The sequence below is a fragment of the Danio rerio genome, chromosome 23, assembly GCF_052040795.2.
Source record: "Danio rerio strain M-AB ecotype USA chromosome 23, GRCz13ab, whole genome shotgun sequence".
Classification (NCBI taxonomy): Eukaryota; Metazoa; Chordata; class Actinopteri; order Cypriniformes; family Danionidae; genus Danio; species Danio rerio.
Window position 1 is genome coordinate 31,082,221 of NC_141043.1, and position 23,417 is coordinate 31,105,637.

Genomic DNA, 23,417 nt, shown 5'->3' on the forward strand with positions numbered 1-23,417 from the left:
AATACTGCTGTGGTCAGTTATTTATATAATTACTGTGTGTTTAATGGCAGACACGGTGCTATAGGAATTATAAGGTATATGGAGAAGAATGTATATTAAACGCTATTGTATTGAAGATAAGGGGAGTGGCTACTCAATAAGTTCCGCCCTGTCTTCCTGTTTAATTATCAGTCAACACACTGAAAGCAGCTTAAGCTGGTTGCCAACCGCCGTTAATATCACACTAAGAAGAGAGCAGCTTGTTTCAAGGTACTTTTCGAAGAAAGTATCTAACATGAATACACTTGCCAAGCTCAACAATTTACTATTATCGTGTGAAAGATAAGGTAATTAAAATTACTGTTAAGACAATATGATAAAGTATATTCGAGAGTCTCAAATATATAATACGGTCGTGTGTAAGTCTAAAATTGAAACAAATTCTCGTTACAGATCTGGTGACGGTAATATGAGACAAAATTTTAACGAATGCCCTGCAAATCTCACTACTTTGCGTATTAAATTGAAATTACAGTTTATTGTAGGTTTTTGACATGAGTACAAGTAAGTTAAACGTCACATCCTTGGTTCGGCAAAATGACTCTTATCATAAAAATAACTAACGTTATAGGCTAGGCCCACTACGTACTGTATGTATACTGTTGTAGTGTTTATTAATTAAAAGAAAAGAAGATTTTTATTAACCTTACAGCTACTTACGTTAAGTCCAAGTTGTGCATTAGCCAATCCCATGCTGTTTTGTCATCACGCGGGAAGTTAGTTGACTGTTGTGTGTGATTTTAGTTAAGTTGTATGCTCGCAGCTTCCAGTGTGAATGGTTAAGAAACTCCTCTGCACTGGGCGAGAGCATTATACCCCGCTGCTGTCAGTGTTATAAACGTTTTGCTTGGTGTTGTTGTGTGCCTTTTTCACCCCTCCACGGACACTTAATTTTGTTATAGGATAAAAGCACAACAATGCCCATGTTGGGACATATTGCTCATAATTTACTACAACAATAAATAACCGAATTTAGCATTTTAATAGCTGATTAAAAAACTTCCGAATGTGCTAATATAAAACCAACTTTACACAAGGCACGAGTTCAAAGCCATTTTTTAAACATCTTTTTAAAAAAATATTTGAGAGGAATACATATAGTTTTGATTATTTTAAAAAATGTGTTAGGCCTACTTATTACAAAATTATTTTACTTTTCTTTTGGGAAATAGTTTTTTGTATTTCTAAGCTCTAAATGGAAATTCTTCACAATTCCATGACATTAAATTGTTTAAAAAATATATCATTTTTCTAACCAAAAATACATGTCCGTGTCTTGCTTCAATTCTGTTACCATACCATACTTTGCCTTAAAATTGGTGAAATTATCTTCCACAACTATGTAAAAAACTGATAATGTTGTCAATTTCCCTCACTGATAAGATGTGAAGCATTGAAAGTTGTGTGTATGCTCTTTGAGAAAATTATTTTGTAAACTCTCAATACTGTTACTACAATTTCACAAGGAAAGGGGAATATTTCATACACATTGGTTGATTTACAAATATTTGAATCTTCATTTCATTAGTGCCATGTTCTTTAATTTATGCTAGCAAGTGGCCATTTCGGCTAAAAAGTTGTAAAATTGTCAATTCTTTTACTGTTACTAATTTAGAGCAACACTTTAGGTAACATAATTGACAGTCATGTATGTGTGAGATTAAGAGAGCTTGTGTTTCCACAGGTGAAATGTCATCTTGGTTTCAAGTTAGGACTGTTTATTTAATGGAAAAAAAAGATTTTTTTTTTAATTAATATTAACGATTTATTAATATTTTCTACACATTACCAAATTAGTCATTGGCATTAATAAATTGAGTTGACAAACAATTATATGTACAGTTGAACTAAGAATTATTAGCCCCGTTTGCATTTTTTTCTTTTTTTAAATAATCCCACATGATGTGTAACAAAGCAAGGAAATTTTCACAGTATGTCTAATAAATTTTTTCTTGTGGAGAAAGTTTTATTTGTTTTATTTTGGCTAGAATGAAAGCAGGTTTTAACTTTTTAAAAAAACATTACAAGGTCAAAATTATTAGCCCCTTTTTTAGCTGTATATATTTTTTGATCGTACAAAAGAACAAACCATGGTTATACAATAACTTGCCTAATTACCCTAACCTGCCTAGTTAACCTAATTAATTAAGCCTTTAAATGTCTTTTTAAGCTGTAAAGAAGTGTCTTGAAAAATATCTAGTCAAATATTATTTACTGTCATCATGGCAAAGATAAAATAAATCGGTTATTAGAAATTAATTATTAAAACTTATGTTTAGAAATATGTTGAAAAAATCTCTTTGTTAAACAGAAATTGGGGAAAACAAACAGACAGGGGGGCTAATAATTCAGGGGTGCTAATAACACTGTCTTCAACTGTAAAATTTGTTTAAAAATAACAATTTTTCCCTAAAAAAATAATAATTTGTGATTTGCAAGCACTGAATTAATAGAATGAAAAAGAGTATACTCTCAATAAGACACTGGCAAGTATTGCAGTTTATAAAGAGTTATTTTTTTAACTTTTAAAATGCCAAATAGAATTACCCACATGCTGATAAGACGTTGCTAGCACTGCTAACTCTTGTGTAGACAAAATACGTAACACAGCTTTGGAACTATAGGTTCCATCTGCTTTCTGAGTGGTTTTCAAATATTAAGCTCGTACAAAAAAACACATTGTATTTAATGACAAAGCATATATTGTCAAATTTGGATCAAAGTTCACTCATATACCTCATTAAAACCTGCTCAGTTGCCTTGACCTGATAAATAGGCTAGTCTACTGTTAGGACACAGATTATAACATTTTGAAATAATTTGATCTGTTTAATGTTTGATGTCTGCTTTTTTTCCTGGGGTATTTCAAAGACAATTCTCAGGAGGACACCAGCTTTCTCTTTAAAGCTCAAGAAATATTACACTAATTGGCTGGATGGAAAGCAGCCCGTATTACTAGTTCACAGGACTGCCCAGCTGGCACTCTTGGCATCTCTTATTATAGCCACAGTGTTGATGCTTTACAAAAGACGTATCCAATAGTATAGCATATGGTGTGATTGATGCTAAACTAATACTGCTTTTTGAACCAAGCCATGAAGCAAACATTTATTATATAGGCTTTGTTCAAATACATTTATGATGGGTTGTACATATTGAACAAAACAGTTAACATGATATTGATCAATTATAGCATGATCATCCTGAGGTTTATTAAGATATAACAGAAACATTAAAATAGAAATGTTAGAAACACATGTGGAAAACATTTTAGAAATCAAGAGATTCTGTACATAACTATAGCCTTTTTTGTGACCATAGACAACACTGAGAAATATCGATATGAATGAAAATCAAACCTTATAATGTAGTCTACTAAGTCTTGATAAGCTGCCGCCATCTTGTGGCTTGAAAATGAAATGAACAAAAAACAAAATTAAGCTAATCCGAAATGCTCTCTCTCTCAGCCTTAGTGGAATCCAGAATAAGAGTGGAAGATTCTTCATAATGACAAATAATTTACTTGAGTTCGAGTTCAAATGGTGTGCTAATGCGGCTTTATTGTCACTTTGTGAGGATGGGAAAATAATATTCAATTGGTGATAAATGATTAACTTTTTTAGGTGAAATTATTTATTGTTATTAGCTCACTATTAATTATTTCGTTTTATTTTTGATTATAATTAATTTGTGTGAGGTGTAATGTAAGCTTTGGTTTTAGATTTTTTAATAAAGTGTGTCAGTTTCTCTTTCTCCCTCTATTCAATTAAACTTTTTATTGGTCTCCTCTCCCTTTTTGTGTAAGGCCTTGATGTATTGTGCCGCTAAAAGAATACAGTCTGCTTTTCCCCTAGTAAGTTAACTAAATATTGAAGGTGTGTTTTATTGTCTAACAGACGTTAAGTGCAGTGGCCTTTAAATTGTAGCTAGCAAATAAAATTTTTGTTAATAAATAATCAGCCACTGTGTTACAAAATGGAAAAAAGGTCACCACAGGATAAGATGACTCTTTTAAAAAACTGATCCAATGACGGACAAGATAGAACAACTTTTGGAAAAAATATAGCTATACATAAACTTTTAGAAGAATACAATCACAGAGGCTAGCAAGCTCAAGCTTGCAATAAAAAAAGAAGACAAAACATGACAGAATCCCAGTAAAGAAAATTCAAAATTGATATGTAATTATATACATTCCGAGTGGCACGGTGGCGATGTGGGTAGCACTGTTGTCTTGCAGCAAGGTCACTGGTTTGAGCCTTGGAATTTTTGTGTGGAGTTTGCATGTTCTTTCTGTGTTCATGTGGGTTTCCTCGTGGTGTTCCAGTTTCCCCCACAAGTCCAAAGACATGCGCTATACTGTAAGTGAATTGAAGAAACTAACTTGTCCGTAGTATGTGGATGAATGGGAGTGTATGGCTGTTTTCCAGGGTTAAGTTGCAGCTGGAAGGGCATCCGCTGTGTAAAACATATGCTGGATAAGTTGGCAGTTCATTCCGCTGTGGCGATCCCTGATTTATAAAGGGACTAAGCCGAAAAGAAAATGAATTAATATATATTCTGACATTTACAATCATGCTGTACATACATGTACATATGTCCATTTAATTGACAATAATTTAACTGAGCAACACTATAAAGTGTAAAATATAATGTGATCTATGAACTTTTCATCTACAGTATATGATATAATAAATAGAAAATTGTGTAGACGTACATCTAACTTCTAGAATTATTCAATAATACCTTTTTTAATACTCAAACACAAAAAGTATTAAATAAAACGTCTAATAACACTAGAAACAATATGCCATGCTGTGCCATTTCTTCATTTTCCAAGGGTCAAAATAAAATCTGTGTTACCTCATTAACAAAAAGACAAAAAAAAAAAAAAGTCACATTTACACAAATAACCTGAGCAGATCTCACAAATGCTGATATTCAAATTAAATACAAAAACAACATTAAAAGTGTTTTAAATATGCAGTAGATGTTAAATGTGCTGTGCCATCTGTGGACAACCAAAAAAAAAAAAAAAAAGCATGTGTGTGTGTGTGTGGTCATTTGCTCATTTTCCTGTTATGGTTTATAAATGTTCGTCGGCTATTTGTTGGGAGTGACCCTGAAAGTGCTTTTTCTAAGTTTTAACAGTCCATATTTAGTCACTAGTGACACATTGAAAATGATTTTTGAGGTAATAAAGATCATATTCGTTCATAGATGTCTCTTTAGTGGAATGATAGCGGAACTTAGAATAGGCTTTGTCAATATCAGACTGTCCCCATGGCAGCATTGCCTTGATCTTTGATGCATGATTAATAATAACATCATTACAGGAGCCCACGTGGAGGGAGCCCAGTCCATCAATAAAAAATCCTGAAGAAGACATAAAAATACATACATTATATATACATGTATAGTATATATATAGTGCTCGACCTATAAGAGTAAATCTCACAAATCTCTCATTTAAATGACTTCTATAGGAAGCTTTACAATATTATATTTGTGCATATACAACAGATTAGTTAGTTCTGAAGCCAACCCTGCAGTTCATCAAACAAAATAATTTATGACAACGATCCATAATTAATACACCCAAATTTATATCAAGGAAAAATATAAAATAAAAAGTTTAAAAAGAGCAAAATTCAAGAGAAAGAAACAAAAAAATGATCAAATTTAGTTGAAATTTCGTAGTTTGTAATTTATATTTCCAATATTTCACATGAATTTAAATGTATAAACTTTCCAATTTCTAAAGAAGAACAAATGGTTTGGTGACAGAAATATTATTTCATAAATATATCGGTTTATTAAATCTGTTTAGTGTAAATGCACCAAAATATATGAACTATATTCACTGAGAAATTGATACAAATTCATTTTCAATCATTTATGTGGAGCAATGTACATGGCCTCTTACCTAAATGACCAACCCGAGCCAGCCTCGGGTCGAAGCCCACTTGTTGTATCTTTTCTGTGCGAGCCATAAAGAAATTAATGACTGCATCTGTAACCACACAATTGGGAAATCCTTCAATGACATGGTGGAATCCTGTCCTAATGTGTAGGCAGTCTCCCTCTTCATCACCAGCGTCTGTGGAGAGCATGTGTCGATAGGTGGCAGTGTATCCTGTCACTTCTCTGACTGCCCCTCCCACCTACAAAGCAAACACAATTCACATTGTGATTATTCAAAGTACATTTATAGTACCATGATCACAACACTTCTTTCAAGCAGCCATTTCAAAACATGTCATACAAAAACTTGCTCTTCACCTTACTTTGTAAAGCAGAAGTTAACATCAAATGTGTGAGAGTTTTGATTTATTAGACACGACCAACAACAACAACATTAAAATATCAACAAAACCACTGATTTGCATGCAAATATGTCTACTTTCCTCGCTATATAGGTGAAAGCGGAAGATGACGTTAGATGAGTAGTATGTCCATATTACATACAGTTGAAGTCAGAATTATTAGCCCCCTTTTTATTTTATTTTTTTTATTTTTTAAATATTTCCCAAATGATGTTTTAACAGAGCAAGGAAATTTTCACAGTATGTCTGATAATGTGTTTTCTTCACAAGAAAGTCTTATTTGTTTTATTTTGGTTGGAATGAAAGCAGTTTTTAATTTTTTAAAAACCATTTTTTGGGACAAAATTGTTAGCCCCTCTAATTTTTTTCCCGATAGTTTACAGAACAAACCATCATTATAGAATAACTTGCCTAATTACCCTAACCTGCTTAGTTAACCTAATTAACCTAGTTAAGCCTTTAAATGTCACTTTAAGCTGTATAGAAGTGTCTTGAAAAATATCAAGTAAAATATTTTTTACTGTCATCATGACAAATAGGTAAAAATTATTAAGACAAATTATTAGAAATAGTTTTTTAAAATTATTATGCTTAGAAATGTGCTGAAAAAAATCTTCCCCCTATTAAACAGAAATTAGAGAAAAAAAATAAACAGGGGGGCTAATAATTCTGACTTCAACTGTATATATTCAACATTCTTCATATGGGTATGAATAATTTCTGTTTGCGAATTGGCGGCCGTTTAACTGGAAAATGTTATTTGAACAGGCCCTCCCTTAATAGGCTCACAACGTTTATCATCTGTTTCATTGTTTGTCGTATTTCTACTTTTCCCCCAAAATGTTCTCAAAATTCTCACTCTTGCAGACTACCTGCCTCTGCTCTGATCACTGGCAGACTGGTGTCACTAAAATCACTGCGATTCTGAACAACCAAATTATTACATTTAAAACAGCAGAACAGTTTGACTGTACCAGGGAAATACCTCACGCTCACGGTGCTAAAACATTTGCCGTCAGTATGAAGAGCATTGATATGCCCTCGAGGCTGCAGGTGTGAGAGATAGCTGTGTGGCATTGTGTCACCTTTGAGTGCTCTAAGGTGGGGGAGAAGCCGACGGCATCACCTGGAGCTAGTCACGAAGAGTAAGGTTAGGAATGGTACAGCATGGACAAAAATTCTCTAAAAATCTCAAGTAACGTTAAAACTTAAAAACATTCGCTAGTCGCCTTTTTAAAAATTTGGCGCTAAGGGGGTCTGAAAAATCACTAAGTTGGAAACACTGTCTGGTAGAGTATTGAGTAAAAGCGCTCACACTTCACGCATGTGCAGTACAGAAGGAACATTCTATTATTTATCAGGGCTTACGTACACTGCATACTTGTTCTGCCGAGAAGTCATAGAATGTACAGTGCCACATTCTTCCAAAGATTACATGAGGACATAAGTGAGGATTTTTGAATGACAGTAAAGCAATGCTTATTCTGCAATCATGCTACAAACCATAAAATTAAAAACATCCAATTGCAGAAAATTCACCTATTCCTGGAGAGGTATCAGCAGGTATAAAGGGTGGAGGCTGCCAAAACTGGCACAAAAGCAAATTTAAGTGTAGGTGGAGCAGTCAAAGCAGAGAGCCAAGGTGAATCAGAGCAAATTTAACCAAAATACATGGGTTACACCCACTCTTGTTACAAGAAGTGCCATAGGATTTGTCAACGGATTATTAAGAGAAATGCAGCACCATTTAGAGCAAACAATGCAAGTCAATAAGGAATGCAAAAAGGCCTGCTGTCATTTGCTGTCAATGTGAAAATGGTACATAAAAGTGTTCACAAATTAAGCATCACTTTATCCACTGTCCACTTCAACTTCTCCACTACAGAATTAATTGTAAACACATAAAAAAAAAAGAGTTAATGTAAAGCTTTTATTTATTTATTTATTTTTACAGTTTGTTTGTGAGCCCCATGAGTTTTGGTTTCCTTTGATGAAATGACCACAGAGAAACTGCTACTTGTGAGTATGGAAATGCATCCTCCTACGTAGGTATAGAAAGTTCCTTCTCATTTCAGTTTCTTTTTTTCATGTTTGGTGTGTTCAGGCATTCACAAATGTGTTATAAGTATTGATGAGCGGCAAGCCCCCTTGCACTTTCCACATGACATGTGAATGTCATTGTAAACAATGGAGGACATGCAAAAGATGCTGAACTTACTACTTATGTGGATGTTTGCCACAAGAAATCAATAAGCTTTGTTTGAGCATGGCTCATAGCGGAGTACTGTCATTGTAAATATTATAATGCGGTGTTTCAGCATGTACCATTCTGCTTAGTGGAAACAGCCATCGAAGTTCTCTTACTATACTGGAACATCAGAACTCATCGTTGACAGTATTGACCTTACTCTACAATGCGGAAGTGCATTCATTTTTGTGATTGTTTTAGAACTTTCTATTTAGTTGCCTGTGGTCCAAGCTAGATGGATGGCGCAGGCACTATGGTTGAGGAAATGTCCTGTAGGATGTGTTAGGCAACAGGTTGTAGTGAACAGATGTCTATGGATGTCCATAGAGAAGTTGTCTGGATACTACTACTACTACTACTACTACTACTACTACTACTGAGAAGAGGGAGGAAGAGAGATTTTCTTTGTGAATGTGAAATGGATGGCGTGTGAAACGATTGATAATTTGTGTCACTTTATTAGTAAAAAAAAAAGAGGTAAACTTATAAGCAAATAAGGAGGTGGTCGGAGGAAGTGGATGAGGAGGAATTTGAAGAGTTTACTAATGTCTGAAGTGAAGGTGACTTTGTTTTGTAGCATTGAATTTTGGCAGAATGAACGCGTGTGACGAATGCTGTGAGTTTGGACTGTAGTCTGTTCAGGTCAGCAAGATGTTTGGATTTGTGGCATTTTCTCTCTGCTAACCTGAGTGCTGTTCTGTGTTGACACAGAACATCAGAAAGCCAGGTATTAGAGGGAGTTGTATGCACTGGCCTGGAGGAGAGAAGACATATATTGTCTAGACGGGAGGTTAAAGCGGAACAGAATGTGTTTGTTGCACTATTAACCTCTTGAAGTGAGAGACAGAGAGGAAGGATGAGGGAAAGTGGAAAGAAACAGTTTTATACGTTGGCTGTTTGTAAAGATTTATGTAATGCAGAAGTGATCTGGTATGTGGAAAGGTTTGTGAAAACATTGATTCATTCAGAGTGACTCTCCAGTTAACAACCCATTGATTCAAACAATTCATTTAGAGTGAGTCTCCCGTTAACAACTCACTGATTCAAATGATTGATGAACAAATCATTCAGAGTGAATCGTTGAAGTACGGTGCTGTGAAAAGGGATGGGATTAAACAAGATGATTAGATTTTAATAGGGATGTAACGGTATTGTAAATACCGTCATACCGCAATATTAATTTTTTTCAATATTACCGAAGTCGCATGAAGTTTGCATTATAAGCCTTGGGCTTATAATTTTGCTGTTTATCTTAATGTATCTCTTACCCAAATAGAACCAACACATTAATTACCCTAGAAGCACTTTTTGATTGATTTTGGTTTCTTACACAGCCTTTCTCTTGTCGCAGAGTTGAATGCATCCTCATGATAGATAGATTTCAGGCTCCAAAAATTTGACTGTAATCCAGTAATTGTGTTCTAAGTATTCCATTGTAACAGTTGGTCTTTATTGTATTCAATTTGGTCAAGTGTCTAAAAGCTTTTGTTCATGAACATGACAGGAAATCAAGCCTACAATACATTAGCAAACAAACTAAAAGCATAACACCAAAGACTTATGAAACCACTGAAATCCCACAGCCAGGCACTGCAAAAATAGTTTGGTGTACAATATGTTCTGAGAATTGCATTAATGAATATTGTGGGTGGCATGGTGGCACAGGGAGTAGTGCTGTTGACAGCAAGAAGGTCGCTGGTTCAAGCCCCGGCTGGGTCAGTTGGCATTTCTGTGTGGAGTTTGCATGTTCTGTTCGAGTTCGCATGGGTTTTCTCCGGGTTCTCCGGTTTCCCCCACAGTCCAAAGATATGCGCTATAGGTGAATTGGGTGAGCTAAATTATCAGTAATGTATGCGTGTATATCCTGGTCCTCCAGGTTTACCTCATAAAATTAGATGTTACAAAACACCAACATGGTGTGGCTAAATATCAACTTTGATATAAAAGGAAGTTAGTAAGTAGCTTAATAACTTAGTAAATAGGTTAGTAAGTTAGTAGGTTAGTAGGTTAGGTTAGTAAGATAGGAAGTAGTTTAGTTAGTATGTAGGTTAATTGGTAAGTTAGTAAATAGGTTATTACATTAGTAAGTAGGTTAGTAAGCAAGTTAAGTATGTTAGTAAGTAGGTTGGTTGGTAAGTTAGTAGGTTAGTTAGTAAGTATGTAAGTTAGTAGGTTAGTTAGTTGATTGGTAAGTAGGTTAGGAAGTTAATTAGTATGTTAGTAGGTTAGAAGGTTAAGTAGGTTAATGCCTGGCAACTCAGTGGCGCAGTAGGTTGTGCTGTCGCCTCACAGCAAAAAGGTCACTGGTTCGAGGCTTGGCTAAGGCAGTTGGTGTTTCTGTGTGGAGTTTTCCCTGCGTTCTCCCTGTTTTCCCTGCATGCATGTGGGTTTCCTCCGGGTGCTCCGGCTTCCCACACAGTCCAAAGACATGCGGTACAGGTGAATTGGGTAAGCTAAATTGTCCATAGTGTATGAGTGTGTATAGATGTTTCCCAGAGATGGGTTGCAGCTGGAAGGGCATCCGCTGCATAAAAACATGTGCTGGATAAGTTGGAGGTTAATTTTGTTGTGGCGACCCCGGATTAATAAAGGGACTAAGCCGAAAAACAAAATGAATGAATCAATAAGTAGGTTAGGAAGTTAGTTAGTTAGTTAGTAAGTTAGTTAGGAAGTTAGTTAGTAACTAAGTAAGTCAGTCAGTTAGTTAGATATATCGTAGCTTGTCCAGTGTATGTCTGACTGGAGTTGTTGGAGATGTTTTTTTTAGAGGGTAGCAGGGGCATGCCACACGTTATCTGTTACAGTACACCATTTCGGCTGCCTCGTTAAAAGAAGTGGCACTGAGAACCTTATTACAAACTTTAGGCTATTTTATTTTACAAATATGTATTATCCAAATAGCTGTAGTAAATGGTTTGATTTGTAGTGCATACCAAACTGAAATCCTTGGTATTGTTCAATTTGAACGCGTGTATACCATTACACTCCTTCTAAATTGAAAAGATTTAGTAAAATTACTGGATGTATCCTGATGCAAGATGGCACAGGTCCAGCTTTCACTAAATGCAAAAGGTCAAAATAGAAATTTAATTGGATGGTAATTTTGTTCTTCAAAATATATATGATGTGAATGCTACAACAGATTTGACTATTTTTTGTGACAGAAGGCAAGTAGGAGAAATTCCTTGGTTGAGCAATTCCTCCTAAAAATCTTTTTTTTTTTTGTCTGGTCACTCCTCTTAAGTTAATCATGACCAATGTTTCTTAAGTTGCACAAGTGTAATAGGTGTTTTCCTCGCCCCAAAAAAACAACTCCACCCGAGAATACGTTAATCATGGGGGTATTTATGTGCAATTATGACGTGTCTCTACATGCTAAATCCAACAGCCTTTAACTTATTGTTGGAGTTTGCTAATACTAAGTCAGGTAAAACCAGACCCTAGGTGCAGGACACCCCTGCTTCATTTGCATCTTACTAGTTTAAGTTTTCTTTGCAACTCATTTGCTTGCCACATCCAAACAGAAAACAAAACTTTGTGTTGTGAGAAATATTTGCATTGCAGTAGGTATTCTTTGATTCAATTTCACTTTTTTTTTTGCTCCATGAAGTTATGTAGTTGTGTAGTAATGTTCACCTTAAAATGTGTTTAAGGAGTCTACTGATATATGGAGTCAGATCAGTTCCAAAAATAATACATTTACAAATTATAATTCATACATCCACAAGACAGATCACATTTAAAAAATACGATAAATATAAGTAAGTAAATATACAAATTCAATTCATAAATTCAAAACACCAATTGTAAATACACAAATTCAAATCCTAAATTCAAAACGTGATTCGTAAATACACAAATCCAAATTGTAAATTAAAAACAATTGAAAAATAAACAAATCCCATTCGTAAATTCAAAACACTTTTCAAAAATACACATTTAAATTATAAATTCAAAACACAATTTGTAAAATACACATCCAATTCGTAAAATTCATTTTCCAAAACACAATTAAAAAAATATACAAATTCAATTCGTAAAAAAAAAACGATTCAAGCACAAATCGAATGTGTAAATTTAAAATACGATTTATCAATACACAAATCCAATGTGTAAATTTAAATCATGATTTGTAAATACACTAATCCAATTCGTAAATTCATAACGTGATTCGTAAATACTCAAATACAAATCTTAAATTCAAAATATAATGATTCGTAAAAACAAAATCAATTTGTAAATTTAAAGTTGCGATTTGTAAATACACAAATCCAATTTGTAAATTCAAAACGTGATTCGTAAATACTCAAATCAAAGTCGTAAATTCAAAACATGATTCATAAAAATAAAATCCAATGTGTAAATTTAAAACACGATTAATAAATACACAAATCCAATGTGTAAATTTAAATTGTGATTTGTGAATACTCAAATCAAATTCAACACGATTCAAAAATACACAAATACAATGTGTAAACTTAAAGCACGATTTGTAAATACACAAATCCAAATCGGAAATTCAATACACGATTTGATAATACACAAGTACTAAACGTAAATTCACAATAAGATTCATGAATACACAAATCCAAATCGTAAATTTATAATCTGATTCGTAAATACAAGATCTAAATCAAAATTCAAAACACGATTAAAAAAATATACAAATACAATTCATATATTCAAAACGTGAATCGTTAATACACAAATCCAATTCATTTGGCAAAAATATTTTTACTTGTGAATTCACAAATTGTTTGTTGTATTTATGAACCGTGTTTTGAATTTACAAATTAGACTTTGTAAATGTGAATTGTGCTGTGCATGTATGAACTTTATTTTGTAAATGTATTATTTTTGAGACTGATCTGGCTCCATACTAATAATATGCTATTGCTATATGGAATTACCAAGGTAAGGCTGCGTACTTTAAAAAAAAAAAAAATTATGTTCCATGATTTTACAACCCATTGCTCAACCAAATATTGAGCCAACACTTTATTTTTGAAACCTATAAGCTCCATGATTGCATGGCTGGATTTAACACAACATTTGTAAATGATTGCAAAGCAGTTTCTAATAAGATTCATGTTTCTAAATACCAAATGTGCGGTTTCTATGTTTAAGAGGAAGTAATTGTGGGAATCATGAGACTAGTCAGGTCTGGCTGTGTGAGCAAATAACATTCCTTATTGCTTCCTGCTCTTTCTCTTCTGACATGTCAAAACATTTTCATGCTAAACATTCTTTCTATAACGTCTTTGTCTGAACAAGTAATTACAAAAGGCTTTCTCACCAGGTCCAAAGTGGTTTTCTCCAAAAGATCCACCATTTTTTCCAGTTTGGTGTTTGAGGTGAAAATAAAGTCATCATCCACCCAAAGCACGTATTTGGTAGTTACTTGGGAGATTGCCAAGTTACGACCAGCAAACCAGCCCTGTAATTAAAACACAGAATTTTAAAACAAAATCTAGTTTTTCTGACTTAAAAAAATACTGAGATTATTTATAAGAGTATATTCAAACCTTTCCAAAGGGCATGATATAATGTTCGATGTGGGGTCCAGTTACAGGCTTAGGCTCCTTTGTGTCATCAGCTATTACTATAGTTGTAGTGGGGTAAAACTGTCGAATGCTGTTGATCAAATCCTGAAGTTTATCATAGCGTAGAAATGTTTTGGTGGCAATGGTGACCAAAGTGTTTACATTGTATTCTGTAAGAAGAACAACAACATAAAACATGAATACTGTGAAATGAATTATGTAGAAAAGATATTGATTGTTATGGTTTACCTTGCGTTGGTGCTGGATTATAGAATTTGGGCATTGGTGGATGTCTAATCTTGATGGTAAAGGACGCCTGGAATGCACCTGATTTAAACTGGACTGTTACAGATAAAGGAAAGGTTGTACTTAAATAAAATGAAGGACATAAACATGCTTATTTTACATTATTGTATCTTTCTGTTAATATATTTGGTTTATATCAAATACACTGTAAAACCCAACAGTTAACTTAATCTAATGAAATGTATAGTTAACTCAAATTCCTGAAGGGTAATTCTACTTATTTGAAAAGAGTTTTGAACTCCGTGTTGAAGGTAATGAGTTAATTAAATGCCTCATTGCTTCAACCTAAATGGAGCAGGTTCACATTACTCACATGGATTAGTTTAACTCAAATGGTTTATAGCAGGGATCACCAAACTTGTTCCTGGAGGGCCGGTGTTTTGCAGATCCCTATCAAACCCTATCAAACACTCCTGAACAAGCTAATCAAGGTGTACTTGAAACACCCAGGCAGGTTTGTTGAGGCAAGTTGGAGCTAAACCATGCAGTGCACCGGACCTCCAGGAACAAGATTGGTGACCCCTGGTTCATAACAATCGGTTTCCTCAAATGGTTTGAGTTGCCTTAACTTGGGTTTTACAATACTCAGTTGGTTTTCAGCTATCTTCATTTATTGGTTTGTACTGTGCTCATATTGCTTTGTTTCCTCAAATGGATTTTGTTTACTCAAAAGTTCAAAGTACTCATTAGGATTAGTTTTGAACTTAAATGGTTTGTTGCAATCGGTTTTCTCAAATGGTTTGAGTTACCTTTACTTTTTGGGTTTTACAGTGCTAAAACATTTTACATGAATCTGTTTTAATTCATTTTCTTGTGATGTCACAGTCTTATTTTAAGATGTATTTTGGTTATGGATAACAAGTATGAGCGAGCCCTATTCACATATACATATGGTGTTTCATTACGTTTTGTTTGTCAACCTGATTTCTAATTCTTATTCTAATATTGTGAAATAAGCTCATGGAGTTTACAAATGAATGGAAAACAGGACAACAAAAAGTTGAAGCAGCAGCTGCTGCTTTCATTTCTGCTCTGAAAGCCCTAAAGCTAGTTTCACAGAACTTTTTTTTAGTTCACTTAATTTCTATCTTTAATAAATTTTATGAATAAACTTTAAAAACTAAAAAAAATAAAAAATAAATTAATAATAATAAAATAATTAAATAAATTACAAGTCCACATCTGTGAAAGTGGTATGAAAGTGATATGATAAGATTCAATTTTGTATGGTTAAGGTTTGGGGCAACATGATAAACTCTGTGTTAAGTAAACAAACATAATAAATATGCTTAATATGATTCGATCCATTAAGAGAGAGTGTTCACATTGTGGGCTCATCTGCTTGTCATCACTAAAATGTATACTGAACTTTTGATTGATGTAGATGGATCACAAAAGCTCAAAACCTGTCTTCTGTTTACATTTTTTTGTTGACAGATCATTAATTATCTGCGGCTTAAAACCTGACAGGTCTGTAGTGCAAGCCTCTAGATGTTTTATCTCCTGTTCTCTGTGCCATGTCAGATGACTGGAAACTGAATACTGTTCTATTTCCAGCCATCAGCAATGCTGTAACAATCACTTGTTACATTTTTTGGCTTGTTTAATGCAGTTATTTTCTGCTCCACAAAACCCCCATGGCACTGGCCCCTCAGTGTCGAAACAAAATACTCATAGCAACCTTTTTTACAAGACAAAAGGGAACATATGCTGGCCACAAAATGACTACTCTATTATAAATTTATGAATAAGCACAGTGAATAATGAGGTTGTTTGCTCTGTTCTGATGTTTGTCGTAGATGTTGACATTGAAGGGTTGCTTTTTTTGCAGATCAAACATTTTCTAATGTGATGCGGAAACTTGTTTTGGGTTCTCACCAACGTCTGCTGTGTTGGGATGGAAACGTGTGTTTGTATAGGTAACAAACTCGAGTTGTCTGTTTAGTGAAGCAAGTGATCTGCTCATAAAATGAATCTGCATCTCTCCTTCCCCTTCCACTTGTACTCCATCGACCACTGCTGCTGTGCTGAATATTCCCATAGTAGCAATCAGATCTACCTGCAAATGAGATTGTATTAAAATAGATTTCTTATGTACGGTGCCCGACAGCCTAATAGCTGCAAAATAAAACATCAGCAAATTAGAAAAAAAAAAAATAATAAAATAAAATTCGACATCGCTTTGACAGTGCACACACTGCAAATCTTGCAGGTACAAAAAGAAAAACGTGCTGCAAATCGTTACAACACATAAACATTAAAAAAAACATGCTGCAAATCCTCAAAGCACATGCATATTTTGATCGACAAATATTTTTAAAACAAATTACTAAAGTTAGCAAATTTTATTTGTATTATTTTGTCCTTTCCATCATTAGCCTACACTGTAAAAGCCAACTGTCAACTTTATCAAATGAAATGTGTACAGTAGTTAACTCAATATACTAATAAAGAGTTTTGAACTCAGTGTTGAAGGAAATTAGTTAATTAAATTCCCTTATTAATTAAACTTTAATGGAGTTAGTTCACAGTACTCATTTAGATTACTTTCACTCAAATGGTTTGAGTTGACTTAACTTACTAGGTTTTACAGTACTCAGTTGGTTTGAGTTCTGTGCTCAAATTGCTTCGATTACTCAAATGAACTAAGTTCACAGTACTCATTAGGATTAGTTTTTGAACCTAAATGGTTTGTTGCAATAGGTTACCTCAAATGGTTCTAGTTACCTTTTTGGGTTTTACAGTTTACTAAAAGAGCCTGATTTTTTTTTACAGTTTTTTAAAAAATAGCCTATTATTCTTATCTGCAATTTAATTTGTCCTCATTTTAATTTAGTTGAGGATATTTGGTTAATTTAGCTAACTAATAATGATTCAAAGATAATCATCAGCCAATCAATAATATGCAAAAGATAAAAAGGAAGGTCACTTTTTTCAGTTCATCATTTTATACATTTCCCTTGTGGTCAGTGGTATTTGCATGCTTTGTGAAGATTTGGAGCATGTTTATCTATTGGTGTGAGGATTTGCAGTGCATGTGCTGTCAAACCAATGAAGATGTTTCCTTATTTGCAGGTATTTTTTTTCTAAGCATTTTTTTTTCTCCTGCAGTAAGCGTAATTTCTAGCCAAAATGACTTACTTCCTCAGACACATAGCATACATTAATATTTATGAAGCAATAAAGACAATGTTGTGCTTACCAAATAAGGGCCCTTTTCTGATTTTTGGTTCAGACTTAAACCTTGAAAACATAATAACAGACTTGATGTGTAATCTTGTGCTTTTACGCATGAATATGATAATGATTTACAATCAGAGTTGATTTACATTAACATCATACTTTGTTAAATTAAACAGAAGTATACTGAGGGTTCAAATGCAGTTTAAAAACTGTATTTTGCAATGTTGGGTTAAAAAAAAAAAAAAAAAAAGATTAAAATTCAGACCAGAAATTGATTGTGATTGTGTTGGTCATTATGAAAATGACATTGCTGCATCTGTGTACTTTTAAAACACAGATTTACAGTAGACATCTATAGAATTTACAATCCCGCTGGTGGTTTTAAGGAATTGGATTCTCATGATAATTTAGACTTTTTATCAGATTTTGAATATATATATATATATATATATATATATATATATATATATATATATATATATATATATATATATATATATATATATATATATATATATATAAACATATTTTTTTTTTACCTGGAATTAGAATGGACCTTGTAGGTCTGACTTCCACACCCTGCGTAGGGTACTGAAGAGGGCTGTTGGCTTCAGATAAGATGAGGGAATCTGCAGCTGTATATGCCCTGAAAACAAAAAAACTTATCTAACATTTCAAGAGATCCACCCAAAAAATGAAAACACAACTTAAAAATTGTTCCAAAACATGTGTGTGTCTTTATGTGAAGACATTTTGTAATATGTGAATACCAAATGCCAGTTCCCATTGACTTCCATTTTATGAAAAAAAATACTACAGTAGTCAATGTAGGCGAGTAACTGTTTAATTACCAATGTAACCCAGTTACTCACCCACATTTTACTCAGAAGTCCAATGCCCAAGCATTCTTCAAAATGTCTTTTTTTGTGCTTTACCAAAGAAAAATGTCAATTGTTTGTCATAATGGTCATAAACTTTACCACAGAATGTTTTTTTAAGTGTGCATTTCAATTAAGTGTGTAAGAAAGTTAAAACCTTCTTAATGTTTTTTTTTTTAAAACTATAAAAATAATGTGAAACGATGCACTACCTTTTACGATAACGCTGGTACTCTTTACTTCTGTATTGCTTTGCTTTTTGCAGGTCTGAATCGTCAAACATTGCTTCTAGCCTAGTAGCCGATATTTCAGGGAACAACAGTTTCGAAAATGGGAACGTGATGCCTGGTTTGTTGCCTTCACAGACACACCCGTTTAAGGCAAGACTTCTGCTTAAAAGGTAAAAAGCATATTTGAAAGTTTAGTCACACATCATATGCCTTTAATTACATTTACTAGCAATAAAAGAGTGTAAAATTAAGAGGCAATGTTTATTTCAAATGAGTTTTTTATTTTATACTGAGAACAAAAGACTTCTTTATATTGGCACAGAGACGGTGTTTTGTGATTTCTATAGCTTTTTGAAGCATGTGTGCAAGAGCTTTTCTTACTTGAAGACGTCGTCTTTGATTTGGTAAGGGATGTGGTCATTTGTGTGTTGCAAACTTTGTGACCTTTTCTCTAAAATCATTTTTAAAGAGTCAGGTCCTTGGAGCACATTGATGGTTGTAATGCTGTTTAAATTCCAGTAGTAAAAGTACATAGCTGTAAGTGGCAAAAGCACCAGCAAAACCACCACTGCTTTCCTATTTACAGCACGCATAATTGCCTGAAACACACAGAGGAAAGATTTTGAATTAGTATGAACTTAAGCGCAGCTCAAAAGAATGAACTTTTTTCAAGCGGCAGTCTTATTGACTCTTTGTTGCTGCATCCATGAAAAAGTCTAAGAAGTTTAGCAAGTAGAGTGTTGCACTGTTTTATATACATTTTTAGTAGGGTCAGTGCGTATAGGCAGAGATAAATAAACTGACTTTTAGAAACTAACAAAAAATGTAATTGAGGTGGATAGTGAAGGAATGTTTGGTGATTTTAACTTCATCCTATGCATTAATAAACTAATCCTTGCATTAATAGTTTAATTCTGTTTTTAACTAATTACATGAACTTATGCTGATGCGTTTATCCTCATAAAACCTTATAAAAACTTATAAACCTTATAAAACCATAACAGCCGTGCCTTTGTGTGACTGATTATTGAGAAGTTAACTCCTCGGTACTTATCAACAGAATGTTACATCTTTTCTTCCAGAGTGTGCTCATTACAGGAACAATAACAGACGGGAGGGGCTTAAGCTCACTCTCTTGCAGGCTCTGTTATGTGAATGCATAATTTTTTTCTGTGCAGGTTTGCTGTTCTGCCTAACAACTGATGATTGAACTGATGTTTGAACTGATCTGGATGGAGTATCTTTCTTACTGGAGAGCCCCTGGGTGAGGCAGAAGGGAAATCTACAATATATACTTGGCGGCGAAGGTTAGAGAGTATTGTGGAATGCCCACATGTAAACCTCACACTATAAAGAGTTTATTCTGCTGCCCAGAGCGCTCTGTATGCTTTATACATTTGATTCATAATTAATTTAAAACTTATTTGAAGCCTCAGACCAAAGTCCAACAATAGTTAAAAGTCTTGTCCAGACTATCAAGTTTCACTCATCCTGATATAACTAAGAAAACAGTCAAATTCATAGGTACTAGTCCAATCAGCCTGACAGTATTGCCCAGAACCACATAGATGTGCCTTGAACTTAGCATTTACATTATTTTGGGATCTGGCAATGGTCAGTACAATACCTGACAAAAGTCTTGTCGCCTATCCAGGTTTTATGAACAACAAATAATAGCCTTATTTCTATTTGATCATTTGGTATCAGAAGTGTATTATATGAAAGGCAAAGTCCTCTATATTACGCTTGTTTTACTAAAATAAAATATGATCATGCCTTGATTTTGAATTATTTAATTACGACATTAAGGTCTGACTTTGTTGAGACAAAGTCTTATCACTTAACAGAAATAAAGTACAGTATAGAATATAAAGTCATGGTGCAGTGGAAAAATAATTAATATTGTGTATGACTCATATGAGATTGAAGGACTGCATCCATACATCTCTGCAATGACAATAATTTATTGATAAAGTCATCTGGAATGGCACAAAGCTTTCTTGCAGGACTCCCAGAATTCATCAAGATTCTTTGGATTGATCTTCAATGCCTCCTCTATCTTACCTTAGACATGCTTAATAATGATCCTGTCTGGTGACTAGGCTGACCAACCCTGGAGCACCTTGACCTTCTTTGCTTTCGGGAATTTTGATGTTGAGGCTGAAGTATTACAAAGAGCACTATTTTGCTGAAAAATTTGCCCTCTCCTGTGATTTGTAATTTAATGGGCAACATCAATGACTTGATACCTCAGACTGTTGATGTTGCCATCCACTCTGCAGATCTCTTGCGCACCCATACTGAATCTAACCCCAAACCAAAACCAAAAAATTATTTCTCCTCTACCAAACTTGACTGATTTCTGTGAGAATCTTGAGTCCTTGCAGGTTCCAAAAGCTCTTCTGTAGTATTTGTGATTGGGATGCAGCTCACAGATGATTCATCAGAGAGAAAAAAAATTATAAAAAAATTTGACCTTCTGCCACTTTTTTTTTTAAACGATCAACTTGAAGTCACAACAAGTCTTTTGACAGGTAGTGTAAGACAAGAGTATAATGATTCTCATAAGTCATCTGCCAGACTTGTGCTCTAGGAAGTCATAATGTACATTTTTCAGTTGTACAGTCATCCAAGCTCATGGGAGTCAAACACAATATTAATTATTTTTCCACTGCACCATGACTTTATATTCTATACCATACATTGCAATTAAAACATGGATTTTATAAATCTATACTATCACATTATTTATTTAGACCTTATTTTAAAACATACACCTTATTGATATTAACGACCGTAACAGTACTTAACCATCCGGTCCATGCTTTGCATTTATCTTTTACTTTGGTCAGGAAAGATCTCTGCATGTCACACCTAAACACAAGCCAATCAACTGCAGCTTCAGTTTAGATGCAAAGCAAAGACCTGGCTAATTTACCTACATTTGTATTTCTCTGGCAGTGCAAAGGGATGTAGCATGTCTGCTGCAGGTTAAACAAGCAGTGTCTCCAAAACTCAAATCATTTATTATTTTCTGATCAAAAACTCAAATGTATGACCAAAAATGCTACATTTAAAGCACAAAACTTAAAAGGTTATCAATTAACATTGTTGCGTGTAGAACTTTTAAAGAAGGCATGTCCAAACTCGGTCCTGGAGGGCCAGTGTCCTGCAAAGTTTAGTTCCAACCCCAATCAGTCACACCTGGGCTAGCTAATCAAGCTCTTACTAGGCTTTATAGAAACATCTTTACAGGTGTGTTGAGGCAAGTTCTAAAATCTGCAGCACACCGGCCCTCCAGGACCGAATTTGGACATCCCTGCTTTAAAGCAATGGTCTCAAACGCTCTGTATAGTTTATCTCCAACCACCTCCAACTCACACCTGCTTAATAGTCTCTAGTAGTCATGAACACCTTGATTAGTTGCATCAGTTATGTTTGATTAGGGTTGGAGAAAAATTGTGCAAAGCTGCGGGAATCAAGGAATCGAGTCTGAGACCTATGCTTTAAAGCAGTGGTCACCAAACTTGTTCCTGGAGGGCCGGTGTCCTGCAGATTTTAGCTCCAACCCTAATCAAACACACCTGAACAAGCTCATCAAGGTCTTACTAGGTATACTTGAAACAGCCAGGCAGGTGTGTTGAGGCAAGTTGGAGCTAAACCCTGCAGGGACACCGGCCCTCCAGGACCAAGATTGGTGACCCCTGCTTTAAAGGGTCACAAAACACCAAATTGCATTTGAGATGTTGACAGTCTAACATGTATCATGTTGTTAAAAACACTATTGAGACATACGGTTCACTAAAAAGTGAAAATTGTTTGTTTTTGTGTTGTTTAGAGCAAATTCGTTTTTCTGGTTTGAAAAGAAATTTTGAATCTGCAGCATGGCGATGAGATCCAGTGTGGAGATTCCAGCCGGTACAAAGTGACGTCATTGAGTTCTCAGCACATCTGTTTGTTGAGAAAGACTTAGCTCGAACCAATCAGCACGCTCTATTGTGAACGAGATGCAACTTCATTAATATGCATGATAAAGCTTCGAAGACTGTTTTTACCTCTTACAGGGTTCAGAGAGGCGGCATGTTGTGTTGCCAACCATAAGTCAAACAAGTGAAAGAAGAATTGTTCGGAGCCATGAATCGTCAGTGTTTTGTTTATAAATGTGCTGCAACTAAGTTTTTGTTTCGATTTCCCTGCAATGAGAGCACAAGTAGCGTGTGGACCCCCAGGTGTGGATTACAGGGGTCTGCTAACATGTGAAAAAATATGTTTGTAATGAATGTTTTTGAAATGTTTTTTTTTTTAACTGAGAACTTTTCGAAATCCAGATTTGCCTCTTGTCTTTTTTTATATAAAAGACGTGGTTCCAGTTCATGCTGATTGTTCTGTCTCTGCAGATTCGGAAAGTGTGTGATCAGTGTTTTGTTTAAGTTTAATCAGATGGCAAAGTTAGTTTGTATCGTCAGAAGTACTCTTTCAGTTTTTAAAGACATACCTTAGTCAAAATGATTTAGTTACTAAGTTTACAGTAATATTACTACAATATTATGGACTGAAAATCTGACTTTTGACAATAAATCTGGAAATATTATGGGCGAAAACACTTCCATACAGCTCTTAGATCCACTGTAATCTTTTTTTTTTTTAAATCATCTTTTTGTTAA

At 34.3% G+C, this 23,417-nt stretch overlaps 2 protein-coding genes across 7 annotated transcripts in view; one reads left to right on the plus strand and one right to left on the minus strand.

The window, feature by feature from the left end:
- The first annotated feature begins 166 nt into the window (after window positions 1-166).
- c1galt1la (core 1 synthase, glycoprotein-N-acetylgalactosamine 3-beta-galactosyltransferase 1, like a) overlaps window positions 167-23,417 on the plus strand; it is a 47,340-nt gene continuing 24,089 nt past the window's right edge. The window contains 1 exon segment of the mRNA NM_001077374.1: window positions 167-249. The gene's annotated coding sequence lies outside the window, so the exon portion shown is untranslated.
- b4galnt1a (beta-1,4-N-acetyl-galactosaminyltransferase 1a) overlaps window positions 3,120-23,417 on the minus strand; it is a 31,484-nt gene continuing 11,186 nt past the window's right edge. For 2 of the 6 annotated variants that reach the window (NM_001441875.2, NM_001080570.3), the window contains 10 exon segments: window positions 3,120-5,415; window positions 5,966-6,203; window positions 13,910-14,050; window positions 14,139-14,326; window positions 14,406-14,498; window positions 16,341-16,521; window positions 17,665-17,705; window positions 18,185-18,291; window positions 18,736-18,915; window positions 19,135-19,352. In NM_001441875.2, the coding sequence (NP_001428804.1) occupies window positions 5,198-5,415; window positions 5,966-6,203; window positions 13,910-14,050; window positions 14,139-14,326; window positions 14,406-14,498; window positions 16,341-16,521; window positions 17,665-17,705; window positions 18,185-18,291; window positions 18,736-18,915; window positions 19,135-19,346 (1,599 nt within the window). In that variant the 5' untranslated portion in view covers window positions 19,347-19,352 and the 3' untranslated portion in view covers window positions 3,120-5,197. 6 annotated transcript variants of the gene reach the window in all.